At 45.0% G+C, this 18,193-nt stretch overlaps 1 protein-coding gene across 2 annotated transcripts in view; it reads left to right on the top strand.

The window, feature by feature from the left end:
• Positions 1-18,193, top strand: part of MYO7A (myosin VIIA) — a 164,802-nt gene that overhangs the window by 97,012 nt on the left and 49,597 nt on the right. For both annotated transcript variants that reach the window (XM_083436022.1, XM_083436023.1), the window contains 8 exons: positions 1,212-1,370; positions 3,491-3,583; positions 5,084-5,178; positions 8,625-8,709; positions 10,205-10,423; positions 13,156-13,263; positions 14,268-14,477; positions 16,125-16,328. In XM_083436022.1, the coding sequence (XP_083292148.1) occupies positions 1,212-1,370; positions 3,491-3,583; positions 5,084-5,178; positions 8,625-8,709; positions 10,205-10,423; positions 13,156-13,263; positions 14,268-14,477; positions 16,125-16,328 (1,173 nt within the window). The remainder of the gene's footprint in view (positions 1-1,211; positions 1,371-3,490; positions 3,584-5,083; positions 5,179-8,624; positions 8,710-10,204; positions 10,424-13,155; positions 13,264-14,267; positions 14,478-16,124; positions 16,329-18,193) is intronic.

The raw sequence follows: 18,193 nt of genomic DNA on the forward strand, positions 1-18,193 counted from the left end.
AACCCTCCACATGGTGAAGAGTTGGGTTGTTTTTGTTGTTTAGTCGTGTCTGACTCTTCGTGACCCCCTGGACCAGAGCACGCCAGGCACTCCTGTCTTCCACTGCCTCCCACAGTTTGGTCAAACTCATGCTGGTAGCTTCGAGAACACTGTCCAACCATCTCGTCCTCTGTTGTCCCCTTCTCCTTGTGCCCTCCATCTTTCCCAACATCAGGGTCTTTTCCAGGGAGTCTTCTCTTCTCATGAGGTGGCCACAGTATTGGAGCCTCAGCTTCACAATCTGTCCTTCCAGTGAGTACTCAGCGCTGATTTCCTTCAGAATGGATAGCTTTGATCTTCTTGCAGTCCATGGGACTCTCAAATGTCTCCTCCAGCACCAGAATTCAAAAGCATCAATTCTTTGGCGATCAGCCTTCTTTATGGTCCAGCTCTCACTTCCATACATCACTACTGGGAAAACCATAGCTTTAACTAGACGGACCTTTGTTGGCAAGGTGATGTCTCTGCTTTTTAAGATGCTGTCTAGGTTTGTCATTGCTTTTCTCCCAAGAAGCAGGCATCTTTTAATTACGTGACTGCTGTCACCATCTGCAGTGATCATGGAGCCCAAGAAAGTAAAATCTCTCACTGCCTCCATTTCTTCCCCTTCTATTTGCCAGGAGGTGATGGGACCAGAGGCCATGGTCTTCGTTTTTTTGATGTTGAGCTTCAGACCATATTTTGAGCTCTCCTCTTTCACCCTCATTAAAAGATTCTTTAATTCCTCCTCACTTTCTGCCATCAAGGTTGTGTCATCTGCATATCTGAGGTTGTCGATATTGGGTTGTTAAGTACCAACAAATAAACACATGTGCCATGCTCTTCACTCAAACTTGTTTGACCTTTCTATTCTTGCTGTTTTCCTCTTCTACAAACTCTAACCTTACAGCTAAAAAATAAATAAATCCCACAGAACTGGAAGGGGATCTCAGAGGACATCCAGCCCAACCCCTTGCCTTCAGAAATGTTCTCCTTTCCGGCCTCTGCATGTACCACTCTCCCCCCCCCCCCCATTTATTCTGTTACAAAGTGGTTTTGGTTGTCAGGCGTCCTCCCCCAGTAATAATCAGCAGCTCACAAAATACTTAAAAATGGAAAATGTTTAAGTTCATAAGCTCAGGAGCTAATGGGTAAAATAATTGACACTGAGGTCATTTCCCCCATCACTGCAGTTGTTTGACCGGGAGCTCTGTGTCCGCCAGCTGAGGTATTCCGGCATGATGGAAACCATCCGGATCCGCAGGGCTGGCTACCCCATCCGCTACACTTTCGTGGAGTTTGTGGACCGGTACCGAGTGCTTATGCCTGGGGTGAAGCCAGCCTACAAGCAGGTACGGTTGAAAATGCTCCTAGTGGCTCTAAAGAGAGAGATCCTGTGGCATTAATAAGGATGCTAAGGGCAGGGCCGGCCCACACTTGAGGCAAGGTGAGGCAGCTGCCTCAAGTGGCAAGATCCACAGGAGCAGTTGAACTGGCCTCAAAGGAATGTACCGTATTTTTCGCTCTATAAGACGCACCAGACCACAAGACGCACCTAGTTTTTGGAGGAGGAAAACAAGAAAAATAATATTCTGAATCTCAGAAGCCAGAACAGCAAGAGGGATCGCTGTGCAGTGAAAGCAGCAATCCCTCTTGCTGTTCTGGCTTCTGTGATAGCTGTGCAGCCTGCATTCGCTCCATAAGACGCACACACATTTCCCCTTACTTTTTAGGAGGGAAAAAGTGAGTCTTATAGAGCAAAAAATACTGTATTACTCCACTGCTACAGTGGCGGCAACAGCTGCAGCATGCTCCCTGGATGCCAGATCTTCTATTATTATTATTATTATTATTATTATTAGCATTATTACTACTATTATTACTATTATTATTATTACAGTGGTACCTTGGTTCTGAAACTTAATCCATTCCGGAAGTCCGTTCCAAAACCAAAGCGTTCCAAAACCAAGATGTGCTTTCCCATAGAAAGTAATGCAAAACAGATTAATCTGTTCCAGACTTTTAAAAACAACCCCTAAAGCAGCAATTTAACATGAATTTTGCTGTCTAATGAGACCACTGATCCATAAAATGAAAGCAATAAACAGTGTACTGCAGTCACACAATCAATCAGTCAGTAGCTGAACTGGGTTCCACACAGTCACAAGAAGAAAACAAAAAGAGCTGCAAAAACAAAAACTCAAAGTAAATAGCAAAAACAGACAGACCTCAGTGTCTAAACGGAACTGTGACACTCAAATCGGAAGTGTGGCCCTCTAAACAGAGCATGTTGGGCTTCCAAAAAAAGTTTGCAAACCAGGACACCTACTTCCGGGTTTGCAGTGTTTGGGTTCTGTTATGTACTGAGTAGAATGATCCAAAAGGCAGCAGTCTGATTGGTCCTAGAACAATAGGATTCAGAATGCAGCAGTCTGATTGGTCCTAGAACAAAGCAGCAGTATGATTGGTTGGCAGGAGCCACCCAATCATGCTCCAGATAGAAGTGAATCCACAACCTGATTGGCTTACAGTAGAATTCCGGAATTAGCCAATCATGTGCAGCCCATTGTATATAATGTATATAAAGCAGATACTTTGAGAGGACATTCATTCATTCCTCCTCACCACTATGAGCTGAATAAAGAGCATGAAATCACTTCGCGACTCTGAGTATATTTCAGGTTCCAAGTTGTTTAAGTACCAAGGCGTTTGAGAACCAAGGTACCACTGTATTATTATTATAACTTACTGAATTTATATACCGCCCTATACTCAGGGGTCTCAGGACGGTTCACAGAATAAAACCAAGATATAAAACCACAAAATAAATAATAAAAATAAAAACAATAACCCAATAGCCTCCCCACAAAAAAACACATTTTAAAAAGGGTATAGGATGTGTAGGTCAAGTCAGGCAAAGGCCTGGTTAAAAAGGAACGTTTTTGCCTGGTGCCTAAAGGTGTATAATGAAGGTGCCAGGCGAACTTCCCTGGGGAGAGCATTCCACAAATGGGGAGCCACTGCAGAGAAGGCCCCGTTCTTGTGTTGCCACCCTCCGCACCTCTCGAGAAGGAGGCACACGAAGAAGGGCCTCAGAAGATGATCTCAGGGTCCGGGTAGGTTCATATGGGAAGAGGTGGTCCTTGAGGTATTGCAGTCCTGAGCCATTTAGTTCCTGTTGTAGATCTTCATTTGCCTCTTCTCCCCTGACCAGGAGTGGGGGTCATTTTGTGGTTTGCCTCAGGTGCCAAAACATCTTAGGCCAGCCTCGACAAAGAGTCTAGTAGTATCCGTAGTAATGCTACAACATTTTCCCCCTAAACGTGACGCATGCCATGTTGATAATCATATTGTTTGGACGATGGAGGTTTCCCTATCTTCTACCCTGCGAAATCACTTTGGGGCGTTTTATGAGGAGTGATTGATGAATGGAATTCAGTAAAAGCAATTAAAATTCCACCATTTCTTCCAGGGGGACTTGTGTGGGACTTGCCAGCGCATCGCTGAAGCCGTGCTAGGCAGAGACGATGACTGGCAGATTGGCAAGACAAAGATTTTCCTGAAGGTAAGATGCCAAGCAGGTTGTTGGGGGCGTATGCCTGAAAGCAGAATGTGTGTGTTTGGCAGCTAGCGGATATCTCAAACAGGGCAACAGCCACCATTTAGCAATTGTTTTCAAGGCTGAGATGCTATCAAAGCATCAAGATTCTTCCCCACAAAGTTTCCCCAGTGACCAGAAATGCCATCGTAACACCAAAAAGAAATGAGGAAAGCTTTGCCGATTTCAGTTTTCCAACCAAATAAACGCCTACTGTAGGGGCTTTTTATGGTTCTGTAGGGAACTGGTGCTTTCCACACGAAGAAGCATGAAATAATAGGCGAGAAATAAACCTCTGCTGTACAGTAGTGTTGCCGCTGTTTTAATCACCTCTCCACTGTTATCTGTACGCGTCTTCTTTTTTTAAAGGATGTTCCTCGCCTGGTGCTTAGTTAGTTAAGTGTTAAATGTTCCAGTCCATTCCTCCAGAGAGCCTTATCAGGGCTGTACAGCTGCATGAGGAGGAAATGGAGAAACGAGCTTGTCAAAAAGTCTTCTTTGGGTTGGGTCAATCTGGAAGCAGGCAAGACTGTATCCCAGACTTGACATCAGTGGCCCAAGGAAGAAATCAAACAGCGAAGGTCAAGGGAAGAAAATTCTTAAAGCAGTGATTCCCAAACTTGAGAACGGGGGTTCAGTTTTCTTTCAAAACCTCCCAAATATTTGCTTCTACATGTTTCCTGTTTCCTCCTTCCCTTCCTCCAGTCCCTAAAAATTAGGGGACTGCACAATGGCCCATTCCAAAATTCCCAGAAGTTCCTAAATGGGATTTTTTTTAAAAAAACAACTTTATTTAGAGAAATATAGCATAATTAAGGAATGTTGGGAAATGGTGGAATGAAATTATATGACTTTAGCAGAAATATGATAAGGATTTAAGTATAGACAAATTTTAAAATTTTGATGGTAAGATAAGGTTAAAACAAATTAAGACAACTAAACGATATAAAGTGGAAAAGATGGAAAGGATTTGCTGATTTAATTATTAACTGGAATACAAAAATGGGAGGTGTGAGGAGGTCGAGGAAATAAGTCAATGAAAGATAAGGTTAAAGCTCGGAGGAGGTTTTTTTTTCTTTTTGTGTTTTTTAATTGCATTGGTGTTTTTTGGGTCTTGATGTATTTGATGTATTATGATTTTGTCTTTGTTCTTTACTATGTAATTTTGTATTTTTTATTTTTCTTTTCTATCTTTTGTATTTTCCCTCTTTTCTTCTTCTTTCTTTTCTTTATTTAACTTTTAAAAGTTTAATAAATATTATTTTTAAAAAAATGGAGATGGAGTTTGCGGCAGGTAGTGGTCTTCCTTCCAGTAGAGCGGCAACGTATTGGTATTGACGTTTTCGCTGCTGTGAGGGAAGGGCAGAATAAGCAATTAATAAATATATAAGAGTAAAAGAAATGAATTCCCTGCTGTCCTGCGAAGTTCCCGAAGCGAGTGTCCTGCTGATGTGTTCTTCTCCTCAGGATCACCACGATATGCTGCTGGAGATAGAGAGAGACAAGGCCATCACGGACAAAGTCATCCTCATCCAGAAAGTGGTCCGTGGATTTAAGGACAGGTATGAAGCTTGGCTGGAGACAACAGCTCTCACTAACATTTCTTTTTTTATATATAATAAATTTTTATTAGATTTTCCACAGGGATAACATAAACCACAAAGCAAAATGATACACAAAAACAAAAGAAGAAAGAAGAAAGAAGGGGGGGAAGGGGGAACAATAAACAGATAAACAATAACAGCAAATGTAATTCTTCACAAATCCAACCTTTTAAACATCTTGGTTGACTTCCTCAAATCCCTCCCTTCTGAGTTTCCTTGTAATTAAAGGTAACAGCTTTCCAATATCATCATTAAACTAAAACAATTTCCAATTATAGTCCATCTTGTTCACTTTTCTTAACATTCTAAATCCCATTTATTTAATTATAACTTAATTTAATCCTAGGCCTATTTGTTTCTTTCAAGTAATTTCTAATTTTTTATATTACAATATTTATTCAAATAGTCCTTGAATTTCCTCTTGAAACTCCTCTTCTTTCTGGTCACGGATTCTCCCAGTCAGGTCAGCTAGTTCTGAAAAGTCCATCATCTTCATCTGCCAATCTTCCACTGTTGGTAGTTCTTGTGTTTTCCAATTTTTGGCAAGTAATATTCGGGCGGCCGTTGTGGCATACAAAAATAATTGAACATCTTCCTTGGGCAATTCTAAACCTGTTATTCATAGAATCATAGAGTTGGAAGAGACCACAAGGGCCATCGAGTCCAACCCCCTGCCAAGCAGGAAACACCATCAGAGCACTCCTGACATATGGTTGTCAAGCCTCTGCTTAAAGACCTCCAAAGAAGGAGACTCCACCACACTCCTTGGCAGCAAATTCCACTGTCGAACAGCTCTTGCTGTCAGGAAGTTCTTCCTAATGTTTAGGTGGAATCTTCTTTCTTGTAGTTTGGATCCATTGCTCCGTGTCCGCTTCTCTGGAGCAGCAGAAAACAACCTTTCTCCCTCCTCTATGTGACATCCCTTTATATATTTGAACATGGCTATCATATCACCCCTTAACCTCCTCTTCTCCAGGCTAAACATGCCCAGCTCCCTTAGCCGTTCCTCATAAGGCATCGTTTCCAGGCCTTTGACCATTTTGGTTGCCCTCCTCTGGACACGTTCCAGTTTGTCAGTGTCCTTCTTGAACTGTGGTGCCCAGAACTGGACACAGTACTCCAGGTGAGGTCTGAAGAAGAAAGAAAGAAGAAAGGCCTCTGGTTTCTTAATAAATCTATATTTCCACATTTTTTTCAGTTCATTATAAATCTTCTCCCAGAAGTCTTTCACCTTGGGACAAGTCCACCACATATGGGAAAAAGTTCCTTCCTTTTCTTTACATTTCCAACAAAGGTTATCACTATTGCTCTCTCACTAACATTTCTTCGTGGTGAAGCCACTGCTGTTCCTGTAGACAGAAGAAGTGGGCAAGGAGGGAAACGGATTTCTTTGTCTCCAGGCGAAGATTCTGCATGGACAGATTTAATGATACTTGGAAAGTATTTGTTGAAACCATAGTGACGCATAGATTAACATATCCATCCACATATATACTATATAGTTTCGTAGCATTCAGTACCGTATTTTTTGCTCTATAAGACTCACTTTTTCCCTCCTAAAAAGTAAGGGGAAATATATGTGCGTCTTATGGAGCGAATGCAGGCTGCGCAGCTATCCCAGAACCCAGAGGGATTGCTGCTTTCACTGCGCAGCGATCCCTCTTGCTGTTCTGGCATCTGGGATTCAGAATATATTTTTTCTTGTTTTCCTCCTCCAAAAACTAGGTGCGTCTTGTGGTCTGGTGCGTCTTATAGAGTGAAAAATATGGTACATTTTTTGTTATTTTGTTATTGCTGTTTTCCTCTGTTTTTTTTAAAAAAAAATGTTTCTAATGTATTCTCTTCCTCTCTTCTTGTTTTACATTCTTTCCTTTTTCTTCTTTATTCGCTTTAATTTACGATAATCATCTCTGTTTTATTTTATAAAACAATTAAAAATCCCTGAGCTTGCAAAACATCTTTAATCAGCCTCCTTAACCAGGGAGGGCATGGCATGCAAACAGGGTGTCTTTCCACCCTGAACCGCTTGGGTTGTTAGCAAACTTGGCCACCTAAGTGCTCATCCCTGACTCCAGATCAATTATTATTTTTTTATAAAATTTTTATTAGGTATTTTATACTTATAACAAGAAAGACAATAAAGAATAAAAAAGAAAGAAAAAGAAAAAAGCAATACACAAATGCAACAAACAATTCATCCACAGTAGAAACTGAGATAAAAACAATATAACAATACAACACTGAAAAAAGAAAAATAAAAATAAAAACACACATCCAAATTTTATAACCACATCTCTCATTAGCTTATTTCCTCGACTTCCTCACACCTCCCTTTTTTGTATTCTTGTTCAAGTTATCTAATTCAACAAATCCTTTCCCTCTTCTTTAATTTAATCTTTGATTTATCATAATACAATTTAATTTTCAATTTCCCAGTTTAACACATTAGCACTTAATGTTCATATCATTCTTAATAACCCTTCTGCTAAAACCGTGTAACTTCATTCCAATATACTTCTAACATTCTTTAATTTTACAGTATTTTTGTAAATATACTTTAAATTTTTTCCAATCTTCTTCCATCGACTCTTCTCCCTGGTCTCGGATTCTGCCGGTCATTTCCGCCATTTCCATATAGTCCATCAGTTTCATCTGCCATAATTATGCACAAGTTGAAAAATGCGCGTCCCCAAACCTATCACTTTTACATCCCTCATCCATCAGAAGGACTGCCTGTTTATTCCTACTGTCTTTCCGAAACAAGGCCCAAGATGAAACAGAGAGGCATCTTTTGAATTTTGCGATAACAGATTGAGGCTGAATCCTGACAAGACAAAAGTACTGTTTTGGGGGGGACAGGAGGCAGGCAGGTGTTTATATCATTGCGACCCGCCCATAGACTTCATGGTGGGAGGCAGATAAGAAATCAAATAAACAAATGTCCAAGTGGAACAGGCCTATTCCCCTAAAAATGGCTTTGGGGCTGGTTAATGAAGTGAGGCCTCTTTCCCGACGCCTTTGGGTTAATATGTAAAGGAACGGGTCAGCAAAAACAATTGTTCAGGCTTCTTGCTCAAGAATACATTTCTTATTTGTTCTTTGGACTCTTGTTTCCTGAAAGCGCCTGCTCTCGAAGGTTTGAATTCGGTCCCCTTCCAGCATCGAAACACCAATGGAGCAATGCTCTATGGACATTAGGGTACAATTTGTTTCCTGCTTGTAGTTTTAATGTGAAATCAGAAAGGTGCTTTGAATGAGATTGTGAGCTGTACGTGACAATAGAGCAATTGTATTTGTCCGCCTTTCTGAGGTAATCCGTAAAGAATTGTGTTTCTTCCTGGGTCAGGGCTTAAAAACAAAGAATGCACGAGGAGAAAAATGGATTGCAACTGTCTCTTCCCCAGGTCCAATTTCCTGAAAGTGAGGAATGCAGCTCTGATGATCCAGCGGACCTGGAGGGGGCATAACTGTCGAAGAAATTATGACGCTGTAAGTATGCCTGAAGCATGCAGGATTCTGGACCGATTGCCTAACCAGCGGTGGAGCAAGCTGATTGGGCGACTGGGGCAGTGCGCATGTGCCCAGGGGCGGGGCCAACTGCCTGTGGGGGTGGGGCCAGCCGCCCATGGGGCGGGGCCAGCCAGGGCAGGATGCTCCGTGGGGCCTCCGAGGAGTCTGGCTGCCTCCTCCCCCTCAGCTGCCCTACAGCTGAGGTAGAGGCAGTGGGGCACCACGGAGCCTGCGAGCGCCCAAGCCACCGTGTCACTCCCAGGAGAGATGCGTGGCTTGGGCGCACTGCAGGCCCCATGGTGAGTGTTGCCTGGCCTTTTGTCACCCCCCTCAGTGGTGAGACCTGGGGCGGACCACCCCCACCGCATCCCCCTTCCTTCGCCCCTGCGGCCCAGTCCCCTGAGTTCTTTGCTTCACCCATGCTACCACCGTTCGCATTAGAGCTCAAAACCACAGAGCCTAGGGCTTGCCGATCAGAAGGTCGGCGGTTCGAATCCCCGCGACGGGGTGAGCTCCCGTTGCTCGGTCCCTGCTCCTGCCAACCTAGCAGTTTGAAAGCATGTCAAAGTGCAAGTAGATAAACAGGTACCACTCCAGTGGGAAGGTAAACAGCATTTCTGTGCGCTGCTCTGGTTCGCTAGAAGCGGCTTAGTCATGTAACTCCCAGGAAAGACGCATGGCTCAGGCACTCTGCTGGCCCCGCGGTGAGTGAGGCCCGGCATTTTGTCCGCCACCCTCAGTGGTGACACCCAGGGTGGCCAGCTCCCACTGCACCCCAATTCCTCTGCCCCTGTTCCTACGCACCCCAGGATTGCCTATGGCTGACTAGCCATGGCTCCCCAAAGTCTCATCATGGTCAAGGTCAAGACTTAGACAACCCGCTATGTGTCTTCACCCCCCAAGGCTGAGTTGCACCTTTAGAACAGAGGTGCTCCTCTAGACTACAGCAGGGATGGAAATAATGAATGGGGTAAGGCACGTGGGTGGCGCTGTGGGTTAAACCACAGAGCCTAGGACTTGCCGATCAGAAGGTTGGTGGTTCGAATCCCCGTGACGGGGTGAGCTCCTGTTGCTCGGTCCCTGCTCCTGCCAACCTAGCAGTTCGAAAGCACGTCAAAGTGCAAGTAGATAAATAGGTACCGCTCCGGCGGGAAGGTAAACGGCGTTTCTGTGCGCTGCTCTGGTTTGCCAGAAGCGGCTTAGTCCTGCTGGCCACATGACCCGGAAGCTGTACGCCGGCTCCCTCGGCCAGAAAAGCGAGATGAGTACCGCAACTCCAGAGTTGGTCACGACTGGCCCTAATGGTCAGGGGTCCCTTTACCTTTACCTTAAGGGCCCATAGCTTAGTGGAAGAGCATCTGCTTTGAATGCAAAAGGTTGCAGGTTCGATCCCCGGGTTAATTTAGATCAGTGCGCTTTATGTGTAGGAATTGCTCCCTGAATTGCTCCCTCGCTTTCTCCCCCACCCCGACAGATGAGGATCGGATTCCTGAGGCTGCAAGCCCTCTATCGCTCCCGCAAGCTGCACAAGAGGTACCACATGGCCCGCAAGCGCATCATCGAGTTCCAAGCCAAGTGCCGGGGGTTCTTGGTGCGCAGAGCCTTCCGCCATCGCCTCTGGGCTGTCTTCACCATCCAAGCATATGCCAGGGGCATGATCGCTCGACGCCTGTATAAGCGGTTGAAGGGAGAGGTAAGTGTGCTTCTTGCTTTGCCCCTAAAGGCCATCCTGAGGCATATTTCTATTTTTTTAATTTACTAGGGTCTGCTCCCCTGCTTGCTCCACTCGCCAGCACTGCCTCCCCTCTTTCCCCACACCTGGCCAGCCCCAGAGCAGCTCCCTCTCCATTAAATATCTTGCCTAGGCCACCTGCTTACCCACGCTGCTTGCTCACTCACTCCGTTGCCCGCCTGCTGGTCTGTCCTTACATTGAACTGCAGCGTGACGACCACCTTACATGTTTGTTTATATAGGAAGATACCTTATCCATCCTTCACTATAAAGTCCCAAGGTGGGCCACAAAAACATATATCAGTCACAAAACAAATACAACTGTTCCAGTGGAACAGAAAAGTAGTAATTTAATGAAAGAAGTGCATCTCATAAAACAAAAATACATTTATAGTTCAGCAGAGTATATTGTTGGGAAGGGCTATGGAGCTGAAAAGTGTCTGTGATAGATATCTTAGGAATGGGATATCCTAGGGTTTGATGAGGGCCGGCATGTTGTTTTAGTTTTAGTACGTTTCCGAGCACAATTCAAAGTATTGGTGCTGACCTTGAAAGCCCTAAATGGCCTCGGTCCAGTATACCTGAAGGAGCATCTCCACCCCCATCGTTCTACCCAGACGCTGAGGTCCAGCGCCAAGGGCCTTCTGGCGGGTCCCTCACTGCAAGAAGCCAAGTTACAGGGAACCAGGCAGAGGGCCTTCTCAGTAGTGGCACCCACCCTGTGGAACGCCCTCCCACCAGATGTCAAAGAGAACAACAACTACCAGACTTTTAGAAGACATCTAAAGGCAGCCCTGTTTAGGGAAGCTTTCAATGTTTAATAGGTTATTGTATTTTAATATTCCTTTGGAAGTCACCCAGAGTGGCTGGAGAAACCCAACCAGATGGGTGGGGTATAAATAAATTAGTAGTAGTAGTAGTAGTAGTTAGTGTTGAACTAGGACCTGGAGGAGCCAGGTTCTGTGACCCACTTGGTCACAGAACCATAGGATTGTAGAGTTGGAAGGAGCCCATGGGTCATCTAGTCCACCCCCCTGCAATGAAGGAATCACAACTAACCCCTTTCTCCCGGTACCCACTCCTCAGTGTCCAGTCAAGTCCCTGACATCTGCCCCCTCTTCGTGGGTGATTCCCCCCCCTAAAACAAAATTGCTTTCCGTTCCACCTGGGGAAAGATATTGAGTTTACATACCTTCTCTCCAGCGGAGAGAAAATTAGTTGGGGAAAGGAGACTTTGGGTGCTCAGATGGTTTGTGGGGATAGTATGCCCCCTGCCCACTACAGCTGCCATCAAATGCCAAGTCACCACAGCCTTCATTTCATATGTCTCCTGCCTCATACCTTTTTTTAAAAAATGATTTTTTAATTAAATTTTCCATTTTTATCATTATCACATTTTGTTACATAATTCTATAACTTAATAGAGCCTCAACCTCCTTCCCGTCCCCTTTCTGACTTCCACACATCTTTCTGTATTTTTCGCATTCTTATAATCACATGTTTACCTTCTATCTTATTATAATTTTTCACCTTGTTATCGGTAAATCTGTTCCTTATATTTACATCACAAAACATTTCAGTTCAAACCTACAAGCGTTTTCAGATCTTTACAATTTTCTTTCATATAAAGTATAAATTTGTTCCAGTCCTTTTGAAACAGTTCGTCACGCTGATTCCGGATCTTCCCCGTCAACTTGGCCATCTCTACGTACTCCACCATCTTCGCCTGCCAATCTTCCAGTGTTGGAAGTTGCTGCTGTTTCCATTTTTGTTCATTTCATATATCTCCTGCCTCATATCTAGCTTGGCCCCAAGTTGCGTGGCGACTTCCCGCCTCCCCCCTCAGAAATAAAGACACGAGACACAAGAATTCGAGTTAATGGGTCAAATTAGGCCACAACTTTATGGATTACAGGAATTGAGCGGTATTGGCTTAGGCATTGGTCATAACAACTAACTGGCTTCAGCCTGCAAGCTTGAAGGCCGGTGAGGGTTAACCACCAGTAGGGGGAGTCCTGCTGAGGCACGTCAACTAGGACCTCCCTCCGGGATCACCGCGTGGGGGCGTGTCATGGGCCCACACCTCCATAGGCTTAGGACAAGGCCACGCCCCCGGAATCCTTTACCGGACTACCCTTTGATTTCGGGGAAGGTGATGGCGCTACTTCCCCCCCCTTCATCTGCATAACAATACTACAGTACCCCACCAATGCTTAACCGCCAATACCGTGGAGTTGTGACGGTTTGCTACGAGGTAGGTGAAAACCAAATGGCTGGTGCTAATCTGCCATTTGGGAAAATTCCTACCAGGCCCCTTGACGGCGACCAACCGAACTCCATAGCAATGTCAGAGAGCCTAGCCTAGCGGGTGGGAGGGAAGGGGAAACCAGGTCAGCTGCGGTGCGGAAAAGAGGGAGACCCTTGGCCGCACCAGACCTAAGTAAGGCGAGGCCACGCCCCCCGAGCCAGCCGATTGGCTGGCTAGTGGTATGACGTGTCCGAGGATTCTCTGGTATCGCGGGGGCTGAAGCCAGCCCCTGCGAGTGTGGGGAGGGGCTTGAAGTCCGCAACCCCACCTCCTCCCTAGTTTGGAAGTGGCTTTCTCCCTGGTCGCCATTGACCTTCTAAACTGCAGGCTGGGTAATGAATGGAGCCACCCATTCAAGCAGTGCTTCTGAATTTCCTTCCCCCAGTACCGCCGCCGCCTGGAAGCAGAAAAACTCCGCCTGCTAGAAGAGGAACGCCTGAGGAAGGAGATGAGTGCCAAGAAAGCGAAAGAGGAAGCGGAGAAGAAACACCAAGTGGGTTGACGCTTATGCTCTGTGTACCTTTCTTTTGTGGCACAGAATCCACCATTCCTGGGTGTCCCTAGGTCTCATATTAGTTGACACAGCCCTTAAGAACTTGGGACCGGAAGAAGAGTTTGGATTTGATATCCCGCTTTATCACTACCATATCACTTCCATAGTTCTGTTAGGCTGATTTATATTATCTTTGTAGTAAGCTAGCTTAATCATATTTACTATGGTCCAAATCTTCTCAGTCCATTCAGATATAGTAGGAGATATGCCCCCTCCTCATTTTTTAAGCTATTTTTAAATTTCTTTAAAATTTATTTATTTTTCAAATAATCTTTATTCGTTTTTCAATTAGATACTCCACATACACATATTGTATTACATTTTACATTTATACTTGCTCTTCAGAGCTGACTTCCCTCCTTCCTTCGTCTGGTTTTTTTAATAATTTTATCGCATTATTTTCTTCCATTTTATATATTGTCATTCATTTTCCATATTTGTCCATAGTGTATCCATAAACAAACAATTCCTCATGTTTATACAATTCTTGTTGTCTGCCTGTATTCATTTACCACGGCTGTTAGTTATATTAGTTTCCTTCAACATTTTGCTTCTTATTATTTTCATTATCCATCACTTTTCTTAATCTTTCCCGTTATGAGGTTTGTTTCCAATTCTGCTGGTTTTACTGCTTCATCTTATCTTTCCTATATACAACATACACTTTCCCCATTCTTTTTGAAATGTTTTCTTTCCCTATTGTCAAATTTCCCTTGTTAGTTTGGCTATTTCTGCATATTCCATTACCTTCTGCCGCCATTCTTCTACTGTTGGTAATTGCTGCTGTTTCCAATGGCGGCGCCATTGATTTGCCTAGACCATTGTCTCTTGGCAAGAAATGGTGGCCCTGGGATTTTGTGTTGCGACGACTGAGCAAAAGGGGTAGAGCTTTTGCCTGGCGCCCTCTCGGATCCTGGTTACTCATTGCCACAGCTCTCTCTTAGATACGCCTGGCCCAGCTGGCTCGGGAAGACGCAGAAAGGGAAGTAAAGGAAAAAGAAGAAGCGCGGCGCAAGAAGGAACTCTTGCAGAAAATGGAAAAGGCCCGAAACGAACCCGTCAACGACTCCGACATGGTGGACAAAATGTTTGGCTTCCTGGGAACAACGTCGTCTTTTCCTGGCCAAGAAGGGCAGGCGCCCAATGGGTTTGAGGTAAGTGGAAGGAGACAACACACACACACACACACACCCCACTCCATATCATGGTTCTGCTAGCATGTTGAGGAAGTTGAACTTGGTGCCCTCCAGATGTTTGGGACTACAATTGCTATCATCCTTATCCAGCACCGAGTTGGGGCGACGCTAGTTTAGAGAAGCAATGTATCAAATTACCGTACTTTCCCGTGTCTAAGACTATGCTTTTTCCTTTAAAAATCCTGCTAAAAAGTGGGGGTCGTCTTATACATGGGTAGTGCATATGGTTGGCGGTTGATTGGTTGCTGCCAAGGCTGTCAGCGGCTATTGTGCATTTTATTGGCTGCTGCATCAATGGGTGGTGCTGATTGGCTGACACTCCGGCAGCTGTGCGGGTGATTGGCAGCTTCTGCCAGCGATGGGACAGTCAGGAGGTGGATTTAGCGATCCGTGTGGGTGAGCGATTTTCGGCAAACCCCCCCTGGGTAATCCCCCCCCCCAAAAAAGCTCAACAACTCTGGGCAACCCTCCACACAAAAAAGCGCTCAACAACTCTGTGCCATCTCCTCCCATTTTCTTAAATTTGAGTCCCCCAAAATAGTTGGCGACTTATACATGGCGGCATCTTATACACGGAAAAGTACAGTAAGCCTAGGAAGAAAGAGCTTATCCCAAAATTGCAGCATCTTCTCCCAGCCCAAAAGCCATCCAGAGTTGATTTGCAGTTAGGCTCAGCCTTTTTTGTTGTTGCGAAGGTGATTTGTGGGAAGTGGGGAGAGGCAACATTGTGTGTGGGACGTCCCAACGTCAGGAAGAGCTGGTGGCCACATGGCTTCTTCTTTTTTAATTTAAAGTTTTTTATTTATACAACAAGAAAAACAAACAAACAAAAAACACAAATACCAAATTATACACAAATTACAAAAATAACCATAGACACATAATATTCTTAGCAAACAATAAAACATCTATTGGTCTTAACACTAAAGACCCAACTTCCCGTCTATTCCATACTTCAAATTCATATTACTTATTGCCAATACACTTTTTTTATATAATTAAACTTATTCTCATTAAATCTAATTTCTTATATCTACCTTGCAACTGTTACTGAAGTTCCTCGAATGCTGCAACAGAATTTAAACTACTATATTTATTTTACAGATATTCTTTGAAAACCTCCCATTTAGAAACAAATTCCTGTTTTGATTTATTCTTTATTTTTTCTGATAAACCATCTAATCCAGCATATTCTGTCAGCTTTTGGATCCAATCTTGAATAGAGGGGATTTCATTACTCTTCCATTTTGCTGCGATCAAAACTCTTGCTGCCGCCGTGGCATATAAAAAGACACCCTTCCTCTTTTGTGGAATATCCAAATCTGTTATTCCCAGGAGGTAGGTGGCCACATGGCTTCAATGGCCGGAGGCTCCTCCTCTTCCTCCTCCTAGCGCCGCCACCGGCAGAAGGAGGAGGAAAAGGAGTTGGCCACTGGAACCTCACTTCATTTGGCTCCACGATTCGCCTCCACGCTTTTTGGACCTTGGAGGGGCCCAGCCCACACACCCCAAAATTTTGGGGGGCCCAAAAGGGTTCAGCTCCCAAGAGCTGGCATCCCTGACCCAGACTGAACCAGGTTAAATCTCCGCTGGTTCCCTCCCCAGGATCTTGAGAGGGCGCAAAAGGAGTTGGAGGAAGATGACCTCGAAACAGCCCTGCCATTGCCGGAGGAGGAGGAAGAGGACCTCTCGGAGTACAAATTCGCCAAGTTTGCCGCTACGTACTTCCAGGGCACGACCACACAGACCTACATACGCCGGCCCCTCAAACAGCCGCTCCTGTACCACGAGGATGAGGGAGACCAGCTGGTGAGTCTGTGTGAACAGCTCTGGAGAAGAGCAGTAATGGTTGCGTGGCGAGTTCCCGCCTCCCCCCAGTGGAAATAAAGACACATGACACAGATATTTAAGGTTAATGGGCTAAATATGGCCACCACTGTAGGGATCACATGGGATTACCACGAGGAATTATAAAATATACCGTATTTTTTGGTCTATAAGACTCACTTTTTCCCTCCTAAAAAGTAAGGGGAAATGTGTGTGCGTCTTATGGAGTGAATGCAGGCTGCACAGCTATCCCAGAACCCAGAACAGCAAGAGGGATTGCTGCTTTCGCTGCGCAGCGATCCCTCTTGCTGTTCTGGCTTCTGAGATTCAGAATATTTTTTTCCTTGTTTTCCTCCTCCAAAAACTAGGTGCGTCTTGTGGTCTGGTGCGTCTTATAGAGCGAAAAATACGGTACATCAAGCCATCGTGTCCACGATGAAAGCATTGTGTTGACTGGGTTTGATATATTGACGATAATTTCTGATTAAATCCCATAAGATTCTACATTTGTGCCCTTTTCATGCCCTTTTGACTCTACTGCCCATTTCTCTCTTCCCCACATGTCACGTACACAGCAGTACACAGCAGTTGCTTCGCCAGGCAGGCATCCTGTGCCATAAAAAGATAGTGGGCAAGTTCTTTGGTGTAGTTTCTTAATCTTGGAGCCAGGAAACAGATCTCACATGAAGGTGGTAGTGGTCTGGTCTTTCTGGCCATCCTTCTTATCATGTTTATTTCTCAGCTCTGCGGTTGCCAGATGCACCCCTTTGTAGTTCTCAAGTTATTCACTACCCCTTTGTAGTTCTCAAGTTATTTACTACCCCTTTGTAGTTCTCAACATACAGTGGTACCTCGCAAGACGAATGCCTCGGAAGACGAAAAACTCGCAAGACGAAAGAGTTTTTCGTTTTCTGAGTTGCTTCGCAAGACAGATTTCCCTATGGGCTTGCTTCGCAAGATGAAAACGTCTTGCGCCTTTTTAAAAAAACCGCCAATGCATTCCTATGGGAAACCGTCAATACACATTGGTGCTTCGCAAGACGAAAAAACTCGTAGAACGAAAAAACTCGCAGAACGAATTAATTTCGTCTTGCGAGGCACCACTGTATTTACCCCAAAATATATGCATGCCAATTAGTGTTGTAGTGTTACTTTTTCCCCACGTGGGGTTTGATGAAATGCTCAGAGGAAATATGATTGGTTCTTACGAGCACTGTGTAAAGGATTCTTTTGCTAATAAAATGGCCTGGCGAGGGGTGTGGTTTACGCACTTTCTCCGAGAGCCTTGCTGGCCAAAGCCTCGTGTCTTGTTTTTAATCAGGGTCCAGTCCTTCCTTTACTTTGCGAACGCAACAACAACTTTATTGGTTACAGGTGATGAGCGGTATTGGCTTAGGCATTGGTCCTAACCGACTATCCGGCTTCAGCCTGTCCGCTTGAAGTCCGGGAAGGGTTGACCACCAGTAGGGGGAGTCCTGCTGATGCACATCAACTAGGAACTCCCCCGGGGTCACCGCTCGGGGGCGTGCCTTAGGCCCTCACCTCCATAGGCTTCGGACAGGGCCACGCCCCCCGGAATCCTTTATCGGACTACCCTTCAATATGCGGGGGACATGATGGCACTTCCTCCCCTCTTCCATCTACAAAACAATACCAATACCAGTGCCTAACCGCCAATACCAAGGAAGTTGTGACGATTTGCTACGAGGTAGGTGAAAAACCAAGTGGCTGGTGCCAATTGCCAAGTGGAAAAATTCCTACCAGGCCCCTCAACGGCGACCAACCGAGGTCCATAGCAAGGTCAAAGATGAAAACCTTAAAGGGCGGGAGGGTGGGAAACTGGAGCA

This window comes from Podarcis tiliguerta (genome assembly GCF_965153285.1).
Source record: "Podarcis tiliguerta genome assembly, chromosome: 4".
NCBI lineage: Eukaryota > Metazoa > Chordata > Lepidosauria > Squamata > Lacertidae > Podarcis > Podarcis tiliguerta.